Below are 23,906 nucleotides of genomic sequence, written 5' to 3'. Positions count from 1 at the left end.
CCATTTACACTAAAGTTCTAAGCAGTGGTTCATCTCTGAGGGTTTTTTAAATGACAGGCAATGCAGGACAGCCAATCAGAACAGAGCTCATTTATCTAATATCAGTATTAAAGGCACGGTAACAAGTTGCATGTTTTGAGTTGCATGCAGCATCATTTTCAGTCAACTTGACAAATACACAAAGCAATTTAAAAGCAAAGTTGCATGCAACACATTCAACTACTCCACTAAATAGCCAGGTTTATAATTTTTACACACTGTATCGTTGTCACTAAAGTCACCCGTGAGGACTTTGTATACTTTTTCAGCTGTCATTGCTGTTCTTTTTTCTATATCTATATATTTGTCTTTTATCTATCTATCTGGGGTTCTTTACTATGTATTTGAGTTTATCTGTAGTGTGTATATTAAGCCTTTTAAAAGTAATGTTTCATAAGTAGCCATTATAATTAAATTAATCTGTAATAATTTTCATCCTTTGGATCCCAAGAAATCCGAGCTGTGTGTAAAATTAGAGGCATGAAGAGAGGAAAAAATAAATCTAACTACGTAAATCTTGATAACAGCAGGCCTAAGAAGAATAAACAGTGTGTAAACAGCTGTTACTCTTTGCTGGCTAGTTAATGCAGCTTGTTATAGAAATGCTAGCTTGTTTGTTGTCATGGCTCAAACTGACAAAAGGAAAAACCACCTTTAGTCAGTTGGGGGGTGGTAGGGATGGGCTGCTTTTTAACCATATAATAAACCATATGTTTCATTAAATTGTTCACTGATTGATCTGCTGATAGTATGTCATTCCATATGCTTACGTGGCGTGTTATGAGTGTTTTCATTGGCTGTTTCATGAAACTTTGTCATGAAACAGCCAATGACAGTTTAGACGCTTGCAAGTGTTATGGCTGAGTTTCAAATGAGTTGCAAGGCACTTTACGTTATGCAACTCAAGGGCAATTTTGTTTCATGTAGGATTCAAGCAACTGAAGTTTCATAAGAGTTTCACCATGTAAACCCAGCCTAGGGAATGAAGAGAGTTGGAAAATGGTCGTGTACAATGGATTATGACCATTATGGTCATTTAAAGTGTAAAAGGGAGCAGCTCACATAACAACTAGACATAGTTTTCCTGCCTGTTTTTTGTTCTTGTTTTTGTTTGTGTCTGGGATGTGCTTTAATTTCTTATTTATATATTTATTTTTTGGGAGTTTATCTTTGCCAGAAATAAACTGGACCGAAACTCCTTGTGAATTTCTTTGCGAAGGCCTTGTGCTTGTCTGTAATATGCATGTCATGATCATAATTGGAAAGATGTCAAAAGTTGTATTGCAAAGAGTTTCCTATTAGAGTTTTAAATTCAAACGTCTTATGCGTGTATAGAAAAAAAGTTCCAGATAATGCTAATCCTCTCTTGACCCAGTCTTTCTACTCCAGTGACTTTAAGGTATCCAGGGCAGTAAGGGCGTTGAAGAGGACAGAGGGGTTTGAAGAGGGGACACAGGGGAGGTCTCTCAGCTCCGCTTCCCTTATTTAGTTTGGAACACGTCTCCAAGGCTCCAGCTGCTCCTCTTAAGAATATCTAAGAATAGAGTGAGGAAAGAAGGTGGAGTATGAGAGAGACAGGGTGAGAGTGAGAGTGAGTAAGAGAGCGAGTGTCTGTCCTCCAGTTGTTGCTGTCAGTCACCCGAGCTGAAGCCTCTCGAAGTGTCTGTGGTCACTCCAGCTCCTCAAGGAGAGGAGAAGCTAGTTGACTGAGCCATCAGGTCATTTTAACTGCTGTGTGTGTGTGTGTGTGTGTGTGTGTATTACAGGCTCACTGGCACATACACAGTTCCAAACAACACTGCTGCACTAAGGCATGAGGATAAGAAGCAGTGTTGACAGGGTATTAAATATCAACCTCAACAAGCTTTACTTTTCCCTAAGACCAACTCTGCCGATGATCATATATTACTAGTATTCATTTAACCGTCACTTTTACTTTACCTGAGATTTGAAATATATTTTCACAAATGTGGACAAATTAGTGTCCTCACACTGAACTTCAAGCAAAAAAAAAGAACACTGGCATACATTAATCTTCCTGAAAAAGCTCAGAAAAGCCTTTCTGAAAAGGTCAGTTTTGTCTCACAGATAGCGCTTATTGACAGTTTTGTAGATGTTAAAAATAATAGAACAGAATATCTTCCAGTTGATGTATCACTTGTTTTTTCTCAAGCGCTCCAAACTAGCGATGTCCAATCAACAAGAACTTTTTCATTCAGAATATAGTCATATAGTCATAAATAGTCATATGCAAAAGTTTGGGCTCCTCTGGTCAAATTACATGTTTTGTTGGTTTTCTAAGTGAAAGTAGGTCAACACATCCTCTACAGAGAACACACTTCTTCACATTTTAGTGCACAATAAGTCTTTATTTGCTGAATTTTACCAGGGGTGGGATGTAATCTAATACAAATACTAGGAATATGTATTCAGAATACAGAAATTAAGTATCTTTATTCAGTCCAAGTTACATTTTGTAAAGGCTATGTACAAAATACAGTTACTTTTTACATCAGGAGAATACTCACCCACTAAACAAATATACACCATCAATGCTTGTTTATTAACTATTTTGAAGTCAGCAGACGGCGTGTATCAAACATTGTTAGATGACTCTAAAGAAGACCTCAGTTAAGGCTTCTTTACAAACATTGATGTTCCTGCTAAAGTCTGAGTAGACTGATAAATCAATGTAATTAGCCAGTTTTTAATATCAGTGTTACTGAGGTCTTTTACAGGATGATCAATCTCCTCATGTATTGGAGCAACAGTAAGAGAGACAAAAAATGTTGAAAATTTCAAAACTTCAGGATTTGCAGGAAGAAAACTGCAAACCAGAAACAGCAAGGAACTACAAAGAAAGAAACGTTTTTACCATCTGCCTTATCAAGATATGTTCTAAATGTATTCCTAATATATCCTGAATATGTTACATTTGTATGTATTGTAATGGAATACATTACTGAATACCTTTAGGACAATGTATTCAGTATTCAGCCATCACTACATTTTCAAAGTACTCTGCCAAAACATCAGTTTAACATATCAGGAAAAAACAAAGCATAAAATGTGGCCTGTGCAAAGGTTAAGACACATTTTACATTCTTTGCAAATACATAGAAATTATACACTAAAATGTGCAGAAAAATGCCTCAGTTAAGTGTGTTCTCTGTAGAGGATGTGAGAACTTAATTCTACTTAGTAAATAAACAAAACGTCATTTGACTGGGGTGTTAAAACATTGGTACACAACTTTAAATGCAGCATGATTAACAAAATGTAGACATTTTAGAGCAATAGCGCCAGCGTCATCTAAACATTCTGCTATTCTGCAGTACAATAAATATAACAACAAATATTGGTTTCAAAGATCAATCAAATCTGAATATCTGTCCAGTTCCAATCTTTTTTTCTAATATTGTCCTGCATCCTTAAAATAGACTTTAGTTGGACCACGCCAATTGGACAATAAGACGTACTTAGACTAGCAGTTTTAGTTAGACTCACATCGAATCTTTGAATGTAAATGTAGTAATAAAACCACTTGAAAACTGGACAGAGTGCACAGATCACTGCAGTGAACCTTAGAGAAAAGTTTAGCTGACACTGGCGTAGATATTCAGAGATCCATGGTGTTGCTCACCCAAATACAATCTGCATAAAAGTGTTTTCAACTGCAGAGGCAGAAAAGGCTAAAGCATACAGTAGACCTTCATTGGTCAGGGGCGTTTTGGAAGAAAGTCCTGGGATAAATGAGACTTTTCATCACAGTGACAGGTGAGAGGTTTGAAAAGAGACCATTTGCTAGCTATTAAGCATGTGAGTGGATTATGCGTTTGAGGTTATGTGGCTGATGGTGGCATTGTAGGAAATACTGAGCCAAAATACTTGTGTAAAAGAATTCTGCTCAATTTGATCAAATCCTTGAACAAAGTATCTCTGAATCTGTGAAAAAAGTCAGGCTGGAACCTTAAAGAGATGAAATATTTTAGCAAGACAGCAATATGAAACATAATAAATTATATGAAGACAACAAATGAAAAGGCTTTTGAAATGGTCCACAGTTTCTCTTTGCCTGAATGTAAATATGACTGTAAATCTGTGGAGAAAATCCAAAACATACAGATATCGGCTATCGAAGGAAAAAAGAATGGACTGATCGAAACCTGTAACAAATATACTAGTGAGTAGAGTCTACTTTTGGATGCTCTTCTTAAGTGAAGAGATTCAGTTAAACATAACTGTTTTTAAAACTTAGTAGTTTTTAAAGAAAACATGTCAGGTTGGTGTGTGAGTTGGTGTCTCTACAGCCTTTCCACTATCATGTTAATTATCTCTATAACTGTATGTAAACACCAATGCTCCATTTGCAAAATGATACCATGTTTACATTTGTTGCTTTAACCTCATTTTACCTTTAGCGAAAAGAGAAGATGTGCCAAAAAGAAGATAATGTTCCATTGGTTAGTCATGCCAACCAAGGTTGGGACGAGGACTCTGGCTAGAAAACAAACATAAGGCAAAGTGCCTAAAAAAAAGAAACATTGGAATAAGAGCACAGGCTGATCATAATGAAGATGCGGATGAAGGGCTGGTTATTTGATCCGTCTTCATTCATCACATTCTAAACCCATTACTGTGGGTATGCTGGCTAAATTTGTAGGAGCACATCCATTTAGTCTATTACCTGAGCATAATGATAAAACATCATCATTGTGCTCAGGTTTACCAAGTTTAGAGATCCGTCTTATGAATGGAGCTAAAGAACAGCCACTACAGCAGAACTAGTCCTATCCTTTCATAGCTAGAGATCTAACAAAGATATAAAGGGATAGCATGTTGTCATTTTGTCACAGTGGAATGTTTTGTATCAATATTTTTAGCTCAGATCACGTCATGCATGCCAATTAGACCATCTGTGAACAGAATTAGGCCTTAATGAAATGTGGATTGCAGTAGGCAATTTTTAAATCTAAAAGTGACAATCATACTGTGCTCTGTTTGTGTGTTTTTTGCCATGACAGACATGCTAATTAGAGCGTGTGGGGCCTTTCCTGTCATGTCATTTCACCGTGTGTTTGAAACGGAAGAAGATATCTTAGTTAGTGGCTGATTAGCTTATAGGCACCATCAGTCTCAAGCTCCCAACCCACCTCCGGCCCACGTTCCCACCTAGCGTTAATGAGCTCATTATTAAAGTGGTCTTTTTCATCACACATTCTAGAGTAAACACAGTCTGAACACATCTATTCATAGTTAAGGTTCCTGTAACTCCTGCTCATGGTAACTTCTTGAATGCGCCGTTGTGAAGTTGCTTGTAGAAGGATGGATGTTTTATTTCGGTGCCAACACTAAGACTGGGTTCTGTTTGCACAGCCAATGAAACCCTATCTAAGGATTGCTACAAGACACCAGATACAGCATTGACAGGGAATGATGTAGAGATTAATGACTGACGAGTACCTTCTTTGCTATGGCAGTGAAACATCATGGAAAGGCAGGTAAGCTTGGAGTGGATTTATCTTTTGAATCAATTCAGGGAGAGTACTTTGAGAAATATGATAAGTATTTATGATGACGTACCTTGTAAATATCACTGCTGTGTAGTACATATATCTATTTTCCATAGTCGTCCACTTTAACTTGAGTTCCTCAAATTCTGTGTTCTTTATCAAGCATTCCCCACTGCGGTCTAATTCCTGAATGCATTCTTTTGCCTTACTTCAAGGCTTTATTCAACAGCTGTGGAAGTCGAGCAGAAGTAGCCAGTGAGAGCAGACAGATGGAGTGATTGGCAGAAGAAACACAAGCATGTGTGTAATGCTACAAATCTTACCCTTCTCCCATTGCATTGCGTACATATGTGTGTGTGATGGCTAGTGTCCATCAGCTACTGGAATCCCTGTTTATCCTCTGCTAAAATAACCCCTTCGTGCCCCCCCTCCCCTCAATTTTTCTTGATAAATGGCATTGGGGGTGCTAGTCTTGTCCTTTATCTAAATATGGGGCAATGGAAGGTTCTCAAGGGAGGTAATGTATTAAAATGGGATGCTAGCGAGGGGTGGTATCTTTGATGCAACTAGTGCTGGCATTGGTCAGTACATCCCCAGACTAGAAGTTCTAACCCAATCCTGAACTTTTTCAGAAAAAGATAGACTTAACGAGGGGATACTTATTGGAGGAGCGTGCAGCCCCTCTCTTATCCGGACACTTGTGGGACACAAAGATCCTGATCTTTTGTCTTGTTCCTTTCAAGCACACTGTGATCACTCTGACCGGCCTTCAATATGGTAAGAGCGCTTGTCTGCAGTTCATTGATGGGGAGTTCATATAAATGGAAGAGGAGCTTTTTGTGCTGTTACCAGGAGGATTTTTCTGTTCAGACCACTCTGAAGATGCTGAATTTGAATATAGAACAGATGAATCATACTAAAGTCTGTTGCATAAGATGTGAATTGTTAAGATTGTGGAACGCAAAAGATTTTACAGTTGTTTGTCAAGTTGGTTTTTGAGCAAACAATGGCTGATTGGTGTAGTGATGGAGGTTTCTTCTCCTTCTTGTGCTATTATTAATTAGGCTGTTAGTGTAAGAGTGTTCAAATCAGTGTTAAGTGAATGAGGCTGGCCATGGAAGGTGTAATTACACCTTGTAATTATAAAATAGCTGTTTTCTGAGGGTTATTCTAATATTTCAGTGATGTTTCTTGTGATGCTAATGTTTGTCTGTGTACAGCAGTTGGGTGAAATTTACTAGAGCTGGTGTATGAGGGAGGTCAGGAGGCGGCGCGGTGACATTGGATACTGTGAACATTCGCATCAGGTTTTCTGAGTGATGTACAACAGTGTTTGTTTGCTTTATAACCCCTTTCTCAGTCTAGGGTGGGGAACTGTTAAAAACATATTCAGTTTTATCCAGTAACACTAAAGCTTTAACAGAGTAGTAAATCACATTGGATAAGTTTTGAAACATATTCTATAGATTGCTGCATCAGTGGCCTTGACGATTCAATCGACTGAAAACATCAACGAACTAGATGTTTGTCATTGGCAGCCTTTTAGAAAGGGATTGTCAATGCCGGCTCTTCGTTGATAAGAGCAAAGTTTTTTTATTTAATAGTGACGTTTACGCCGGCCCACACTGAGAAGGAGAGAGAGAAAGCGAGGAGGTGGGAGAAAGAGTATCCTCTGGCATTTGTGCTGTGAATTGCGGAGATGATGGACAAGAGGACATATGAGAGGAAGGAGCATTATCTTAATTCCAGCCTCCTTCTGTGACACTCTGGGGCTCCTGGAGGTATTAATTAGAGCTATATTAGTGCCCTGAATACACAGCTGGAGCATGTGCTCAAGTGTTAGGATCTCCGGCTTTTTTCATCCCGGGTCTGTTTACGGTTTCTCAGTCTTGTTGCACATGGGACCCTCAGAGGGTTTAAATAAGAAACTGGCGGGGGGAGCGCAAAGTTAGCATCAACATTTAGAAAGAAGGGTGAAACTGCACACACTGTTCCAACTTTAAACTGTCGTAACAAAACCCTGTATCTCGGAAAGGTTAACTTTATAGAGGAAGGAAAAATCTTTTTTAATGTAACAAGATTTTATTATTATTGTGGATCATTTACTACACTATGTTCACACAACATAATGTTTTGTTGTTATAGCAACGTACAGTTTGGTGAAAAAGGCTTAGGCAACTAAGCACACTGTTTCAAACCATTTTTTTTTGTACAAGTGTATATACTGTATAACAACTGAATAAATGCAAATATTAATGTAGTAAAAAAGTAACAGAAATTCTCCACGAGGCCTTCAACTGACGCATAGATTTGTTAAATTTCTTCACCAGCACACTTGATTTAATACAGTGAAGGACTGATTTAACCAAACTAGGTGTTGAATGATAACTACAAATAATACTGAGCTGCTCTGAGGAGACAGAAATGGTCAAATGAACACATTAACACAAAATCACTACTTATTGTATTAATGTTATTTGTAATTATTCTAACATTAGTGATTTACTGACCCAATAAACACTTACTGGCCAGATAAACAGATTTTTATATACAATATTCTTAGGTACCTTAAACTTTTGTTTAGCACTATATATAATAGTCTTTCTACAAATAGTAGATAATCCACCTTGGCCCATGTCTTTAGTTATTGGATTCACTTATTTATGAAACATGCTTTCTTCCTTGTTGTTCTGTGGTGCAGATATATTAATTAAATATTATTTTTATTTTATTTTATTCCACTTCTATATTCCTGACTGTTTCTAACCTCAGAACACATCCAGTGATGAAAATCAACCTTGATCATTTGCATTGGTTTAGATTCAGGTTTAAATTTACGTTTACAGCTTGTTAAGGTAGTAGATTGTAATGTTGGCTGTGTGCGTGTTTATTAGGAAGGGAAGATAATATCACATATAAGGCTAAAACGTTAACAAGTTCTTTACTTTAGAATAACCTACTCTAAATTGGAAATCTTTTAGCTTAGAATAAGCGACTCTTTACTTTTACTTATTTAGATAGTTTAGTTCAGTACATACAGGGGGTCCGGGACTTCCTAATTAACCTCTTGGACCCCCTGAATGTCTCAAAATCAAAATTCTGTGGGGGTCCCTGAAAATAAACTGGTTATGAAGTTATGCTGTTCATTAGGGAAAAACATGCGCTAATATACAAATACAGGGAAAGGTCGCTTTTATAGCTGCTTCACCTACAATCAGCGAGCTTCTGTCTTTGATATTCTAAACTAAATAGAGCTGCAGGACTGCTCTGCCTCAGGGTGGCGCTGTAGCAAATTGGTTCACCCAGTTGGTCCTTCATTCCCTAGCAACTGTAACTATGCCCAGGATACCACTTTACAATATGCTCTATTATGTTTGTAAATCTGAAAACTTGCCCAGTTTCATAAGAGACTGGTGGAAAGTGTGAATTTTCTCAAACCGAAGACAAAAGAGAAGTTGTGTAAGATCTCAATTTGTGTGGGGAAGAGTGCATTGCTAAACTAGAAAAGAGCATTTCCAAAAGAAGAGTTGCCAATGTTGCAGTAGCCAGCCAACGGGACCCCCAAATAATTTTGCACACTGGTTCATAGTTTTACTTATGCTCCTGTAGATTCTTTCTGTAGTAAAGCACTGACCAAGGTGTAACAGCTAAAGGTAATGAGCTCCAGTTAGGAGATGCCCTTAGAGTCTGATTAACAATGAGAAATTTTGAACATCCTGTCCATGTTGCTCACCCACAGTACATCACATTAATATTCTAATGAGACTTGGTTCCACTGTGCAGCTTGACTGCAAGTTAACCTTCACCTGAGGTCATTGTACCTTTTTCAGTTATTTTCATTCTGTTGCTACCTCCTCAGCCTACCGATGCCCAGATTGATGCCCGCTCCTTCCTGAGTGAGGAGATGATTGCTGGTGAGTGTATTAGCATGGCAATGGACAGTGATTGTCCATTATGCTCAATTTATTAGCTCAAAGTCCAACTGCATGATTGATTAAGAGCATAACTGGAGCGGAAAAAGATGGAGGATTCACATTGTTAATATGGGCTTTGACAAGATTAGCCTAAACGGCACATTCCATGCATATAAACTCGGCAAACTGTGTGAATAACATGCGCAAGTGAATAAACATGGCTCAGAATAGGATTAGAGTCTTTCTCACTGTCAGGGAACTTTGCTCACAAAAACTAAAAGGATTAAAAATAACTATAAGTAGGATTATCTTGTAAAAACAAGCATGTAATGCACAAGACTTGTAGAGCGCACCAAATGTACTCATTTTCTAATGCTTTACTGTTCATTTCTTACTGTAGAGTTCAAGGCCGCCTTCGACATGTTCGACACTGATGGTGGTGGTGACATCAGCACCAAGGAGTTGGGCACTGTGATGAGGATGCTGGGCCAGAATCCAAGCAGAGAGGAGCTGGACGCCATCATTGAAGAGGTTGATGAAGATGGTATGATTTGCAGTGAAAGCTATACAAAACTATGTCCCTGAAACTCCTTTGTTGTCTGTCGGACATGATTATCTTCTGGTCTTGTGCAGCGCAGATGCCAGCTGTGTGTCCTTATATCCTACATGGATACATACATTTGATAATTACTCCCATTCAGTTTCATCTGATATCAGCATGATGTGAAGATGTGATGTGTTTGACTCAGGCAGCGGCACCATTGACTTTGAGGAGTTCTTGGTCATGATGGTGCAGCAGCTAAAGGAGGATCAGGCTGGCAAGAGTGAGGATGAGCTGTCTGAATGCTTCCGCATCTTTGACAAGTATGTAACCGGCTCATGGTTGGGGAGGGTCACTTTAAAAATGTATTCTGGTACAGATTACTGATTACCTGTTAAAAAAACATCATACAAAATATAAATATCTAACCTAATCCATAGGATTAGTTCAGTTAGTAATGTATTCTGATTACTTTCCATTAGTTTTGGATTGCTGGTGCTTTAAGGTTATATAATTTATTCAAGTAGGGTGACCGTGCGTCCCCTTTTACCAGGAAATGTCCTATTTTTTAAAGACCGACAAAGTAGAACTGGCTGGAATATCTAAATTGCTTAACATGGCTGGGATTTGGCTTTGATTTTGGTGGGCTTTGATTTCAAGCTGACATTTCGTCCCCTTAGGTTCTATCTGGCAAAACATGAAAAGAACATGAATTTTCATGGAATTTTTTCATAATTCATTTTAAACCATACAGTTAGTGTACATTAGTGTATAACAGAGTGTCAACATGTATCAGAAAGTAAAATTCTTTCTATGACATTATTATGACATGAATGTTTATTATTTATTTATTGTTTAGGCCTTTTATTTCTTGTTTTAAGATAAACCATCTTTTTCTTCAAAGAAGCATCGATAGATAGATGATAGATGAAGTATAAGTGCTAAATATTTTGTCCAGTGTAGAGGTCAGTTTTAGGTAGGAACCATTGATCAGTATATAGACAGTGTGAGGTTTTTTTTATATCAGAAATGTTGATTCTAATGCACTGAAATGTCTTATTTTGGAAAAAAGAAGAACAAGTAAAGATGGATGAATGAATGAAATTAATGTTTATATTGTGATTAAGACCCCATCAAGTCCAATGTTCACTATTTAATTAACTTTGAGACTTTGAGACTTAAAACTTAGAACATGTTTCATAAAGTTTTAAAAACTTTGAAATGTCAGACAGAGCCTTATAATTCCAAGAGGATAATTTGCTTTTTACAGTCCTTCCACCGACACCCCCACTCCCACCGCCTGCAGTGTCCTCTTTTTCAAAAAAAAAAAAAACAAAAACTAAATATTGTCTTTCAAGGTAAAGACAACGGTGAATCATTTCAGCAGGATAAATTTATAATATTGTTAGTCATGTGGAACTGTCTGTGCTCTGGGTGCTAACGTGCATTTTGAAAAACGCCTGAGCATTTTTGTCATTTCAGGTATTCTAGTAAGGCATGCATATTCTGGAATAAAAAATATTGTGCTCTTTCAGCTTTACATTCCTGTTTTGTCCTGCAGAGTAACCTACCCTTCATGCTGCACTCCCAGGAATTACGTGGTATTACTGTGACACGCTAAAACATTTCACCCCAACTCTATTTTTAATGTCTAACTTACAACATTCCAATGAAAATCCAGACCTCTCTCCTAACAATAGCAACAGCAACATGAAACAGAGGGAAATGTTGCTTAACTTGGATACTTCACTTATAAGTTCGTATCACTGTCACGGTAAATACTTTGTTGTCAGTTGTTTTTCTTTCATGAGAGTTCACACTCACCACTGCATGCTGGCCCCCAAAGGGAGATGTTAACTTAAAACTGGATCCAAGTTGAGCTGAATTTCTCTTTTCCCATGTACAATACACTATGGGGAGTGATAAACTCTCACGAAATCCCATTACATGTATTCTTTTATTATCTAACTCTAACACAGCTATAACACTGAATCATTATATGCTTAGCAAGTGGGCAAATTTACATGCATATGGTTTCTGTCTCTGAGCTCCTCTTATCAGGTTTGGCTTCCAGACTGGATTCAGCCATACTGAAGAAGTAATTCACAAAGTCATTCAGGGTGGTTTGACATGAAATTCTCTGCTCAAAGGAAACTTACCAAGTCAGAGTTGTTCACAGCGGTGGTGATAGGAACCAGGTGTCTGAAAAGTTTAATGCCTCTAAAAGCTCCCTTGCTGAAAGTCACTACGTTAAATGGTCATGAATATGCTGCCTGATGACGAGAAAGAGAAGTATTATATTTTTTTTAAATGTGTTCATGGTGGAGAGGTACATGCAGGATGTTCTAAGACAAAATAGTACCCAAAGAAAGATTCAGATTTACCTCTATTTCTCCATTATGAACAATATATATAGAAACTCAGAGGACAGGTGTAGCTTCACTTGTCATTTTAGACATTAAATAAAAGTTATATTTGCACTGTAGACATCTGACCCCTGGTTACTATCACCACCACTGTAAAGACATCATGTAAGAAGTCAGCAAATTTCTCAACAATGAATCAATCTACTCAACCTAATCCAATCTAATCAAAATCATCTGATTGACTTTGTTTACTCTCATCTCAATGACTGAAATATCTAGTAATTTAGAAAAATCTCCTTTAAGATATAATCCAAACCAGAGGCAAACATCTAGTTGAACTATATGGTCCCATTAAGGCGTGTGGCTTTGTACTAGCACTTCATATACTTCACTGTGTTGATAATTTCATTTTGGTAATGGACACTTCTTCAGAAAACAATTTAGAGATTAGTATAAAATGACACCACCCCCTCAACATCCACTGGAGAGTGAGTTCTGAAAAACACTATACATAGTGAACATACAGAGCACCTATCACATGACAAACCTTCCACAGTGATATCATCTCCACATCACTAGCTTAATATAATTAGATGAGAAAGTCAGAGCAAGAGAGGGCACTTTAATATGAATACATGCTTTGTACTGCTCTGACCTACGCTGAGTAAACAATATATTTCATTTTTGTGAATTATTAATGCTTTACATATATTTCTATATTATTGTATGTAGATTTTTTTATTACTGTTTAATAAGCTTTATCATTTGTCAAGCACTTTGAGCTGCCATAAGTGATATATAAATTAAGATTATTATTATATTATTATATCGCAAACAAACACAGAGATAAACATCAAGGAGGTCTAATATAGTGCTATCAGAGCCTGACATGTTTGTAAGGAAATCAACAATGTGCAGAAACATGTTTATCCAACATGCAGTTCATTAAGACCAATTATCTGTAGGTTCTTAGCCATGGTTACCCAGAATTCAATTATAGGAAATAGCACTTGATTAAAGACTCACAAGAGGCCCCTTTTAATCCCTGCTTGTTCATTTGCTGCCTATTCATTAAACTTGGCCTTCAGCAATGATCAAATTTGCCAAATGCTTCACACAGTACTGACAACTAGAGTCTCATGTGTCCCCTCTGCGTTTACTACTGAAAAGAAATTTATTAAAAAGTTTTGTGTGTCTGAAAAGTTAGATTCTGTAGTTCTATATGGCACAAAGTTCTTCCCATAGGTCTTTCTGTATAATGTTCAAAATCCAGTTTCAGGTTCAAAATGATTTTGTACAATTGCAAGCATAATAAAACAGTTCAACAATGTACTCTGGTTATTATGTGAATTATAAATAGGGGTTTTCAAGCATTCACCAAAAATCTGTAACTTAAAAATGTTCTCTGTTATGTTGATTATCAGTATTCTGGCTTCAGTTATACGGTCCCAAGAATGTGGGAAGTGGGAGGGCTGAGGGCAGACAGTGTGTAGTGAGGAGAACTGCCGCTAGTAATGTCTTATGGGTTGGTTAAATGCTAGAGTGCCGCCCTCAAGCAAATACAAAATGAAATGGAGATTTTGGGGAAAATCATACATTGTAAATGCTTAATAATTTTTATAGAAGAAAAAAAAAATTTCTGATCACAGAACAGCATAAAACCTTTCAACACTGCAGTCATATTTCTGAGCGCTTTTGAACTCCAGTTATAGGACTTTCTAACAGTGCCAGATGTACGTATATGACGTCAGTGAGAGTGAATCCACCGATTTAAGGGGAACCTGACCACTTCTTATTTCTCACATTATATCAAAAACATGACTGCAAAACACCAGGTGGCGCCTGCTAGCCAGTCTTACATGAAAGGGGGTGAACGGAACTAAACGGCTAAAATATTTAAATAGTGTCTAACCACTTATCCATGACATTCCTTTAATGTTAGAAAGTAGAAGGATGTGTTTCATTAAAAAAGCAAAGAAAACTTATCTGTATTTTTTCTACAGCAAAACAGGCTTTGGACGGGTTAGTGAGCTGATCAGCTCATTGGCTGGGTGAAGCTCACTTTCATGCTCACTGGTGTCATAACTGGAGTTCAAAAGAGCTAAAAAATTATAACAGCGGTGTTAAAATGTTTTGTGTTGTTCTGTGTTCAGGAAAAAATGCATTCTTCTGTATAAAAATGATTAAGCTTTTCTAAACTATGATTTTGTTCAAGTGCTCCATACTAATTCATTCATTTTGGACTCGCATGGGAGCGCCCTCTAGTGTTTGACAAATCTGGAAGATGTTACTGAGTGGCTCTCTACACATTCTCTGAGTAAATCGCTTCATGAGCTGATCAGCTCACCAGCCAATTAGCACTTACAGCAGTAATGTTAGTCTTACTGCCCAAAACCTGTTTGCTGTAGAAAATCAGAAAGATAATGCAAAGTTTTCTCTTTTTAAATGGAATGCATCTTCCTACTTGGTCAAAAACACATACAGTTTTTTGTTTTTAGCCAATTAGCTATGCATATGTGTATATGCATATGTGTGTGTGCCAAGTTATATGATTATACATTCTGTTCTTATCTCTTAGAAGAAACAGTATGGAGAACACAAATGGAGAAGCAGTGCTGCATGAATACATTAGAGTTTCTACGACATTGTTGTTTCATTCTGTTGGAATACTTCACTTGCATGTATTCTTACCAGCGAAGACAAGAACAAAGAGAGAGTTTTTGACTGCTGTCCATTTGTGGTCCAAATATACAGGAATGGAGATGGCTTCATTGACCGAGAGGAGTTTGGTGACATCTTGCGCTCCACTGGCGAGCCAATAACGGAGGAGGAGATAGACGAGCTCATGATAGACGGAGACACCAACAAAGACGGCAAAATCGACTTTGACGGTAAACTTATCAACAGACACAATTATAAATAAACTGACTAACAGATTCCTCAGTTTGTTTGTTTTTTATTTATTTTTATTTATTCATTTTTTGCTATAGCTTTCAATTATCAACATGTTTCCATTCTTGAATACAGATAGCTTTTTATTCTATTTCTTTCTCTTTAGATACAAACATACAGACACTTTAATCTAGAGATTAAATTAATCTAGAGAATCTTGGAACTGTAAAACATGATTAACAATAACATGTCTACAAATATATAGCAAAACAGAGATTATGAGTCTAAGTTGTGTTTTGAAATAAATGCTTTATTCTTGCTTTTCCAGAGTTTCTGAAAATGATGGAGAACGTACAGTAAAGATGCTACATTCCACCCTTTCATCACCCAAATAAAGATCTAACAAACATTTTGAGACAACATGGAAGAAGGTTGACCTCCTGGAAAAGTCATAAAGTCATTGAAAAAGTTGTCTCTCATAGACAATAAGGAATGGATTGAAGGGCCCAGAGGTGATATCCTTCTGGAACTGTTGCAGTTGGACTAGAGAAACATCTATAAATAACCATCCAAGTCTTTTAAGAGAGAGCCACCCTACCCCTGCCCTCCCCAAACCACCTCCCATTTGCCCCAGCTGTCACCCTGTGCCCCAGCTCCTTCTTAAGAAATGATCTACCACCCCTTCAGACCTGCTTTTGCCCTATGTGCCCCACCCTGTAGTGTTCTAAAATAAACTAGCCTCAATATACTTTTATGCCTTATTGTCATGGTAAATAAGAAATCCTTCAATCCATTGATTACATGCTTGAAATTTATTTTTATGCTCTGTTTGTTTTGTGTTCTCTCAGTGACGTAGTATTTGCACGATGAATTGCTGTTTCTAAATGACACTGTTTCATTATGTCACAACTTTTTTATGCATCTAAACCAAAGTCCATCTTAGCGTTTAGCTTACATGTATAAGTTTGGATTCTCAGCAGGAGCTTGGGGAACATCTTATTTCTAATAACCATCCCAGAGAGACACGTGATAAAGCACCTCCCACCTCATTCACTCCACCTTCAGTTCATGACACCAAAGTTTACTCCATCATGCTATCCAGAGCAGCTCCATGCGTTGTCCAGTTTCAATGCTTCTTTGGTTCTTTCACCTTTTACTATCATGGTCTTGATCCTGTGCGGAGTCTCTGTTTTCCTCCCTGTTATTCTAAGCATAATACTGCAGTCTTCCTTCATACTTACCTGAAGTAAAGGGGCTTTCAGGCATCTTCATAAAGCCTTGCGTGTTATCATGTGAAGACATAACAGTTGAAAGCTGTCCAAAATGGAAAAGGGGTGGGAAAAAAAACCTTGGATTTGCTTTACACAGGCTTTTTCTTCATGTTGACTTAGCCATACAATCCTTTCACCCCTGCATGTCTTCGGCAGATGATGTGGGCGGTGATTGGAGCACCATGCCAGTGCAGTAAACGTAATCTCCAGAAGGGCTGTGCCATAGTGAGGTGTCACAAGCCAAATGCTAGGTTGAGGAACGTTCTTGATGAAGGTACAAGTGTTCGGTTTTACAGCACAGTGCCATTGGTCTTGTGGTGCTTGTGCTTCTGCTGCTGGGTATATAGTGCTTTACCTCCTCCCCTTCCCCACCCTATTAGCTTTTCGGCTGCAACTGTCAAATCCCCAGCTCATCATCCCTCCTTCCATTTCTCCAATCCACTTGCTTATGATCCCCCTCTCAGGAAACGCATGCCATAGAAGGAGTGCCAGGTTGAGGCTCATCAGGCCCAAAGCTACCTGCACTGCGGTTTGTTTTTTTGCAAAGGGTGGGGTGAAGCTTGAGACCCTCACATGTAGCTGGGAATCATTTGCTATTCAGAGCACACTGAAGTTCTGCACGACAGCACTTTTCCTCTGGGGGTTACTGTTTCACTCTGCTTATGACATGGATCTGAGCACCTCCCCTGAGTTTATCTTCACCCACAGAATATTCTACTCCGGCCATTATTCACATGACTTCTAACCTATATCCATGGGAATAAGTAATATAAGCCTTAAGAATATTTGAGTGTCTGCTGGAGCACTTTCAGTAGGTCAAAGCAGGGCTAGTGAACCTGAATTGAAAACACTTGCAGAGTTAAACTATTTTCCCTTTCACTTTCATGGATTTATCTCAGATGAAAATGTTCTCAGTTTGTATATCGCTGCTGTCGGAACAAAACCTCTACCGCCAGAAAGGTAACTTTACAGGACAAGGAAAAATGTTCTTAACTTTTAATGGAAGTGAATGCAGAAATATTTTTTCCAAGCAATTTTGGACCATTTCTGTTGGTCTATTTCTGCATTTCTGATACAACATAAAGGGCAACTGCCTTTTTCAAATAATGTCAACAAATGAAAAAGCACAAAAACTGAGACGTGAGGTTTTATCCCAACAGCATGATATGTTGGTACTGTTGCACAGCGCTTTACACCAGTGGTTATCATTTTCCTATTAGGCACGAGCAACAGCAACATGTCTTGGATTTTTTTCAGGTTTGAATGTTATCAAAGGTTTTTATGTCAGATGAAGGGAGAACTGCAGTAAACATGCTTTGTTTTGGGGCTCATGCTTCTCCACACTGTTCCCACTGCTTATGACGGGCAGCCTACAACTACCCTCCAGCACTTATCTAAGTGGTTAAAAGAGTTTAGGGCCTTGAATATTTTCCCCTTTCAAACCCAGATCTTCTGTCTTACGGATGCCTCCGTTGTACACACTGCGGATTTGGATTGGCTAGCAGCTTCTCAGAGCCCTAAAAGTGCAGCATTCTAATTCTGGAGGGGGCGTGTCCTCGCCAACCCGTTTAAAGTGTGTCTGAACTCTCACTTGACGTCTAGTCTGGCTGTTGAGGTGCGCGCGGATTGACCACTCCTTTGGCCTTGATTGGTGGATAATAGTGGGGAAAGCTAAACCACAACCATGGTAAGAAATTAGGAAAAAAACATGCATTCGGGTGTTTTGGGCCATCTGAAAATTTGGGAATTTAAAAAAAAAATCTTATTTATTCCATTTTTTAATTGCTATTATTTTCTCTCTAAATGAGAAAAACACAGAACTGTTACCAGACTTGTTAAATTAGAACTTACACATTGAATAAAAGCCATCCATGTCCTAAATTAACTGATGTCCCATAATACTTGAATCCTGTGCAAGTTATAGATAAGTAGGGCGTTAAATAAGGCATGCAGACATTTAGTAGACTGGACTGTTTTTTTCTTTAATTGGAAACTGAGCATGGGCCTATGTCTGTAGGATATCAGTGCAATTTAAATGATTTCACTATTTATGCAAGCTGTTAGCACACATGCTAGCTAATTTTAGGCCTAAATAATTGAATAGCTTTTGTTTGTGCATTGGATCAATCATACTTAATACGTATGCTGTTGTGCTTGTAATGTAGTGGTGTGTAAAGCCAAACTGGCAACAACTCAGTGAGGTGAGAGCAGGGTGGTGACCTGCCACTTGATACAGAGCTGGTCAGAGCGTGTGTGACCAAATTACTTGCTTAGGCGACACATTCCGGGAGTTAGATTTCGGAATTGCCATGTAGAGTCAGTGACTGAAGAGATAACCTGTTGATCCTTAAAATAGCAATAATGCACCAACTGCAGTGTGCGTGGCTAGGAAAAGGCCTAAAGGGAGCTATTCTCCTTGGCTTATAATTTAGTTACTAATCTTAAAGCTTGTTAATTAGTATCTACTATTCGTTATCCTATGACTATAATGAGACTATTAGGTAAATGACATAGTTATGAGAGGAATTAAAGTGTGGGCCCAGAAGTTTAAAGGGTTAAACCTTGAAAAGAAACAGAGTTTCCTTAATGAATAGAAGGAAAAGCTATTATTCTTGCCAGCATTTCACATCATCTGAATTTTGGCAAGGCTATATGTATTATGGTATATTTCAATAAATGCTATTGTGTGGGTTTGTAGACTGACGCACAGCAGGAGGCCCGCTCCTATCTGAGCGAGGAGATGCTTGCCGGTGAGTAGCCACATTTGTATTTGTCCGTTCTAAATGATTATTGAAGGGTTTGATTGTTATATAATAAGTGTTTGTCCCATCTTATGACAGAGTTCAAGGCTGCCTTTGACATGTTCGACACTGACGGTGGCGGTGACATCAGCACCAAGGAGTTGGGTACTGTCATGAGGATGTTGGGTCAGAATCCAACCAGAGAGGAGTTGGCTGAAATCATTGAGGAGGTGGATGAGGATGGTAAGGATATAACTGTGTACATAAGTAGGCCCAATGGGTACAATATTTAAGATGTTAGCAAGTCATGGAAGCTGATGGGACCATAACTCTGAGGAGAAATTTACTTCATTTTGTAAAATCCCAGGCAGCGGTACCATCGACTTTGAAGAGTTCTTGGTCATGATGGTGAGGCTCCTAAAGGAGGACCAGGCTGGCAAGAGCGAGGAAGAGTTGGCAGAGTGCTTCCGTGTCTTCGACAAGTACGTCAGCATACTAGATGCTTCCAGGCTGGAAAGATCTTTGAATGTTATCAAGTATCCAACTGATGTCACCCTTCCTTTTGTTTTGCAGGAATGCTGATGGCTACATCGACAGAGATGAGTTCGCTGAGATCATCCGCAGCACCGGTGAGGCCATCACAGAGGAGGAGATTGATGAGCTGCTGAAAGACGGAGACAAGAACGCAGATGGCATGCTTGACTTTGATGGTAAGACGGCCTTTCTGCTGATGATATTTCACTGAAACGTTAGGAGTCTACAGTACGCTCTGGTGAGAGCTCAGTCATAGTCTGTTCTACATTCGTTTACTGATACTGGAATGGAGGTACAGTTCATCACATAATGATAGTGGTAGCACCATTTTAATAGAGGACTATGATGCTCTTATTTTTCAGAATTCCTCAAGATGATGGAGAATGTGCAGTAAAACAGAGACTCATGGACATTCCTCTCCCCTTTGACCCCCTGTTGACTCAAGCCCATCCTCTCAAACCCACTTATGCCTCTCCTTTCCGTTTTGTCCACCATCTGGTCCGTTGCCTCTCCCCCTCCATCTTGACAAAGCTATGCCGCTTCAGCAGACACAACAGACAGACACCCGGGTGGGGTCTACCAAGGATCAGCACGCAAACGATCCTGATCCTGGGCTACGTTTGACCCGCATGTTCCTGCAAGAGCCATGCTGTGGTGTGTGTGGTTCCCAGCACCAACACACAATGGTGCCCACTACATCAAATACACATACCATGGTAGACCCCCCACGTTGCTGGGCGTTTTAGTCTAGATTTAGACTAGATCAGCAGCTTGTTATCGCTGCTTAGACCAATGCGAAAACCACTCTTACTTCACTGTATTTAAGAACAAATGCTTGAAAGTACAGAATAAAAAATAAAATACATGCTCGTGTTTAGTTGGTCTGTTTAGTCGAATCTGTAAGGTTTTGTTCTGAGGAATTTATCAATAAAGCCATTTTTTTCTTTTTTCTTCCCCAAGTCTTATTGACCCAAGTAAGTTTTAAGATGACTGGTTATTTACATTATTGGTTATCCTCATTTTTTATATTATTCATTATATACATTAGACCTTGGCCTATATGCCAAGTGTCTCTGCAGTAAGGGACAGAAAATGGGCATCATTTAGATTTTTGAGAATACCTTTTTTCTCCTAAGGAAGGTCAATTTTTACTCTTCCTCGTGTACATACCTGCTGCATTGACGTTTTAATCACCCCTCATCACTCTATCTGTAACAATTTTAGGCATTCTACACTCAACAGGATACCTTCAGCTTCAGTGGTGACGGGTATACTGGGCACTTTGGGCAAATCTAGTGACGAGTGAAAAATTATTCAAATGCGCACATGAAGACAACAGAATAAGTGCCTAGATGTGGTTTGAGACGTGACCTCCTTACTTTGATATTTATAACTTCACCCAAAGTTCTGATGTGAAATAAACCCTGTAAGAAACTGGTGCATAGTCAGTCTCAAGCTAAGGGTCTGTGATATTTTTCTCTCATTATTCTCTATATTGACATCATTTTGGTATTCCTTTATTGAAATATTAAGCATTTTGTTTGCTGAACCACACTTCAGTTGTATGATTTCAGTGCTGAGAACTGCATAAATATACATAATTACTAAAATGTGTGTCCTATATACATATATATATATATATATATATATATATATATATATATATATATATATATATATATATATATATATATATATATATATAAAAATATCAGACACACATTTTAGTAATTATGTATCAAAAGTGTTAACCATACACTCAGTCCACAACTGGGATTTCCCACAATATTTTCAACAAAACTGAAGAGAAGAAAAACAATGACTATGACTACATATGTTGTTGCACTACTTTCTAATGACATGAGAGCTGGAAGTCTGGTGAAGTGCCAGAGTGAGTTGTTGACAGGGGCTGATACTTTACCAACTTTGGTGTTCAAACAATGCAATTGCATTAGGCAGCATAATTAACAGATGTACACGGTCACAGTTTTGTATTGCAGTCCTGCAATGTCCCACCCCTATTATGCATATTACTTATCAAATAGAAACACAGCGGTAACAGCAATTACAAATACGTCTTTTGGCATTTTACAGCAGTATTTTTATTTAGTTACTTTTAAAAAGAGATTGACACATGCACTGTTCAAGTAATATGACAGATGTTACAGTCTGCTAAACATTTCAGCCTAGAAAAGTAAAAAACACATCTGCAATGTGCTGACCAATATACAGATATTAAAGGGGAACTCGATTTTTCAAAATTTCTGCATACTTTAATGGTCAAGATGCAAACGGTCATTCAGAGTGGTTTGGAGTAAAATGCTTAATTGTAGAGAAACTTACCGAGTCAGAACTGTTTACAGTGGTGGTGATAGGAACCATACGTCTGCAGTGTTTAATGCCTCTAAAAGCTCCCTCACAGAAAGTTATTACATGAAATGTTTATGAATATGCTGCCTGATGTCTGAGACAGTTTTACAGTAGTTTTGTGATAAAATTTTGGCTCAAAACATGTTACGGTCAATTTATTTAATCTATTCATGGTGGAGGGATACAAAAGCAGTGTTCTAAGGCAAATTAGTCCCCAAAGAAAACTTATTTTTCAGATATATGCCTATTGAACCATTGTCAACATTACATATAAAATGTCATAAAAGACGTGTAGGTTTACTGGTGGTTTTGGACAGTAAATAAAATCTTTGTATTGTAGACACCGGGACCCCTGGTTCCTATCAGCACCACTGAAATTTGAGTCAGCAACTTTCTCTAAAAATGAATCCCCCGATATTGACTGTTTACATCTCAACCACTGAATTATGCAGACATTTTGAAAAATCGGTGGAATTCCCTTTTAAAAGTCATTCTGGTCCCTGCTATGGTTTAAGCGACCATTACACCGTATTTGAGAGTTCAGGATCCATAGTTCGCCTCATCAAAAGCCTTGCGAGCTCTCTTCAGCTCTTCGTTCATGGTCAGCAGGTCTTTCACTCTCGCGAACTTTCTGGGGTCTTTGCGAATGAGAAACACGATGTCCTCGACCTGAACGCGGCCCTGGCGGCCGATGGACATCGCTTTGTGGGTCATCTCCGTGATGAACTCTATCACCAGGTCCTCCAGGATGTCCACTGACTCCGTGTACGGGTTCTGGTCGTCTCCAAAGCCGTACATCATGCAGCGCAGCTCTTTCGAGAACAGCCTCTTTCTTCTGCCGTGGCCCGACTCCACACCGTTTCCTCCATCGTCCAAATCTTCATCAAAGCCGGGATCATCGTCCTCCTCCGCCATGTTTGTGCCGGAGACGGAGCTACAGCTGAAGTGTTCTTTCAGCAGCTACTGTCAACAAAACACAGCGCTCAGATAAACAGAAACCCATGTGTTCAACTGTTAATACTCTATTCATATTAAAGAAGCCACACAGGGTCTCATAAAATCTGACTTACTGGAAGAAACGTCACCAAAACCTGGAGCCTTTCAGCGGCCACAAACAAACAACCGCTGCCTCCGTTTCTTCTTCTGGGGCTGTAAGACAGACTGGAGCTGTATTGGCGTCCCGCTGCCCCCTACAGGAAGCTGGACGTGTTTTCAATTTATTCACTTTTCTTTTTAAAAACAAACGGCAAATTATATCAATTACTTCATAAAATTGATTTAAGACGTACAAAAACAAACTATATACAATAAAATTAAATAAGTAAATACATAATATGTTATACACGTATAGATGTCAAATCAAGTTGTACACAGAAAACAAGTTAAATCGTTTCCATATGTGTTTACTATCCATATATTTTTAAGAATCATGCTTCACTTTCATCACTTTCTAAAAATAAAACACATTATGGTTTTCAAACAAGCATCACTGCACATGTAGGAGTCTCTCATACTATGGATGTGAAATGCCTTATAGCTTATTGCTTTTATATTAGTAAAGGATAGACATAGTTTTAACTGTCTAGTGCCTAACAATATATGTCAATACAAACCTACAGTGAAATGAAATGATGAGTCTGTCACTCCACCTTTTGTTTTGCGCATATTCTCATGGCTGATTTCCATACATATTAAATGTCTACTGGGACAGCAAAGGAATATCAA

The 23,906-nt window shown here is 38.4% G+C and overlaps 3 protein-coding genes across 4 annotated transcripts; 2 read left to right on the top strand and 1 right to left on the bottom strand.

Moving 5' to 3' along the window:
* Nucleotides 1–6,060: 6,060 nt before the first annotated feature.
* Nucleotides 6,061–15,657, top strand: LOC118822113 (troponin C, skeletal muscle). The gene is made up of 6 exons (XM_036590973.1): nucleotides 6,061–6,329; nucleotides 9,412–9,466; nucleotides 9,867–10,010; nucleotides 10,216–10,330; nucleotides 15,128–15,264; nucleotides 15,594–15,657. The coding sequence occupies exons 1-6, from the start codon at nucleotides 6,327–6,329 to the stop codon at nucleotides 15,623–15,625; spliced, it is 486 nt and encodes a 161-aa protein (XP_036446866.1). The 5' UTR covers nucleotides 6,061–6,326; the 3' UTR covers nucleotides 15,626–15,657.
* Nucleotides 15,658–18,092: 2,435 nt separating this feature from the next.
* On the top strand, nucleotides 18,093–20,762 carry tnnc2 (troponin C type 2 (fast)). The gene is made up of 6 exons (XM_036590975.1): nucleotides 18,093–18,223; nucleotides 19,235–19,286; nucleotides 19,377–19,520; nucleotides 19,645–19,759; nucleotides 19,851–19,987; nucleotides 20,174–20,762. Exons 1-6 carry the CDS (start codon nucleotides 18,221–18,223, stop codon nucleotides 20,203–20,205), a joined length of 483 nt encoding a protein of 160 aa, XP_036446868.1. The 5' UTR covers nucleotides 18,093–18,220; the 3' UTR covers nucleotides 20,206–20,762.
* Nucleotides 20,763–21,889: 1,127 nt separating this feature from the next.
* On the bottom strand, nucleotides 21,890–23,334 carry taf13 (TATA-box binding protein associated factor 13). Of its 2 annotated transcripts, none has more exons than XM_036592097.1 (2): nucleotides 23,252–23,334; nucleotides 21,890–23,144 (listed from the first exon to the last, which is right to left on the bottom strand). In XM_036592097.1, exon 2 carries the CDS (start codon nucleotides 23,094–23,096, stop codon nucleotides 22,722–22,724), a length of 375 nt encoding a protein of 124 aa, XP_036447990.1. In that variant the 5' UTR covers nucleotides 23,097–23,144; nucleotides 23,252–23,334; the 3' UTR covers nucleotides 21,890–22,721. The 2 variants fall into 2 exon arrangements, with proteins under 2 accessions (XP_036447990.1, XP_036447989.1); XM_036592096.1 differs by having other exon boundaries at nucleotides 21,890–23,141.
* Between the last annotated feature and the right edge of the window lie 572 nt (nucleotides 23,335–23,906).

Source organism: Colossoma macropomum, unplaced genomic scaffold (genome assembly GCF_904425465.1).
Source record: "Colossoma macropomum unplaced genomic scaffold, Colossoma_macropomum, whole genome shotgun sequence".
In the NCBI taxonomy this organism is placed as follows: domain Eukaryota; kingdom Metazoa; phylum Chordata; class Actinopteri; order Characiformes; family Serrasalmidae; genus Colossoma; species Colossoma macropomum.
Note: the sequence above shows the minus strand (reverse complement) of the source record. Positions and strands in the feature narration are given on the sequence as shown.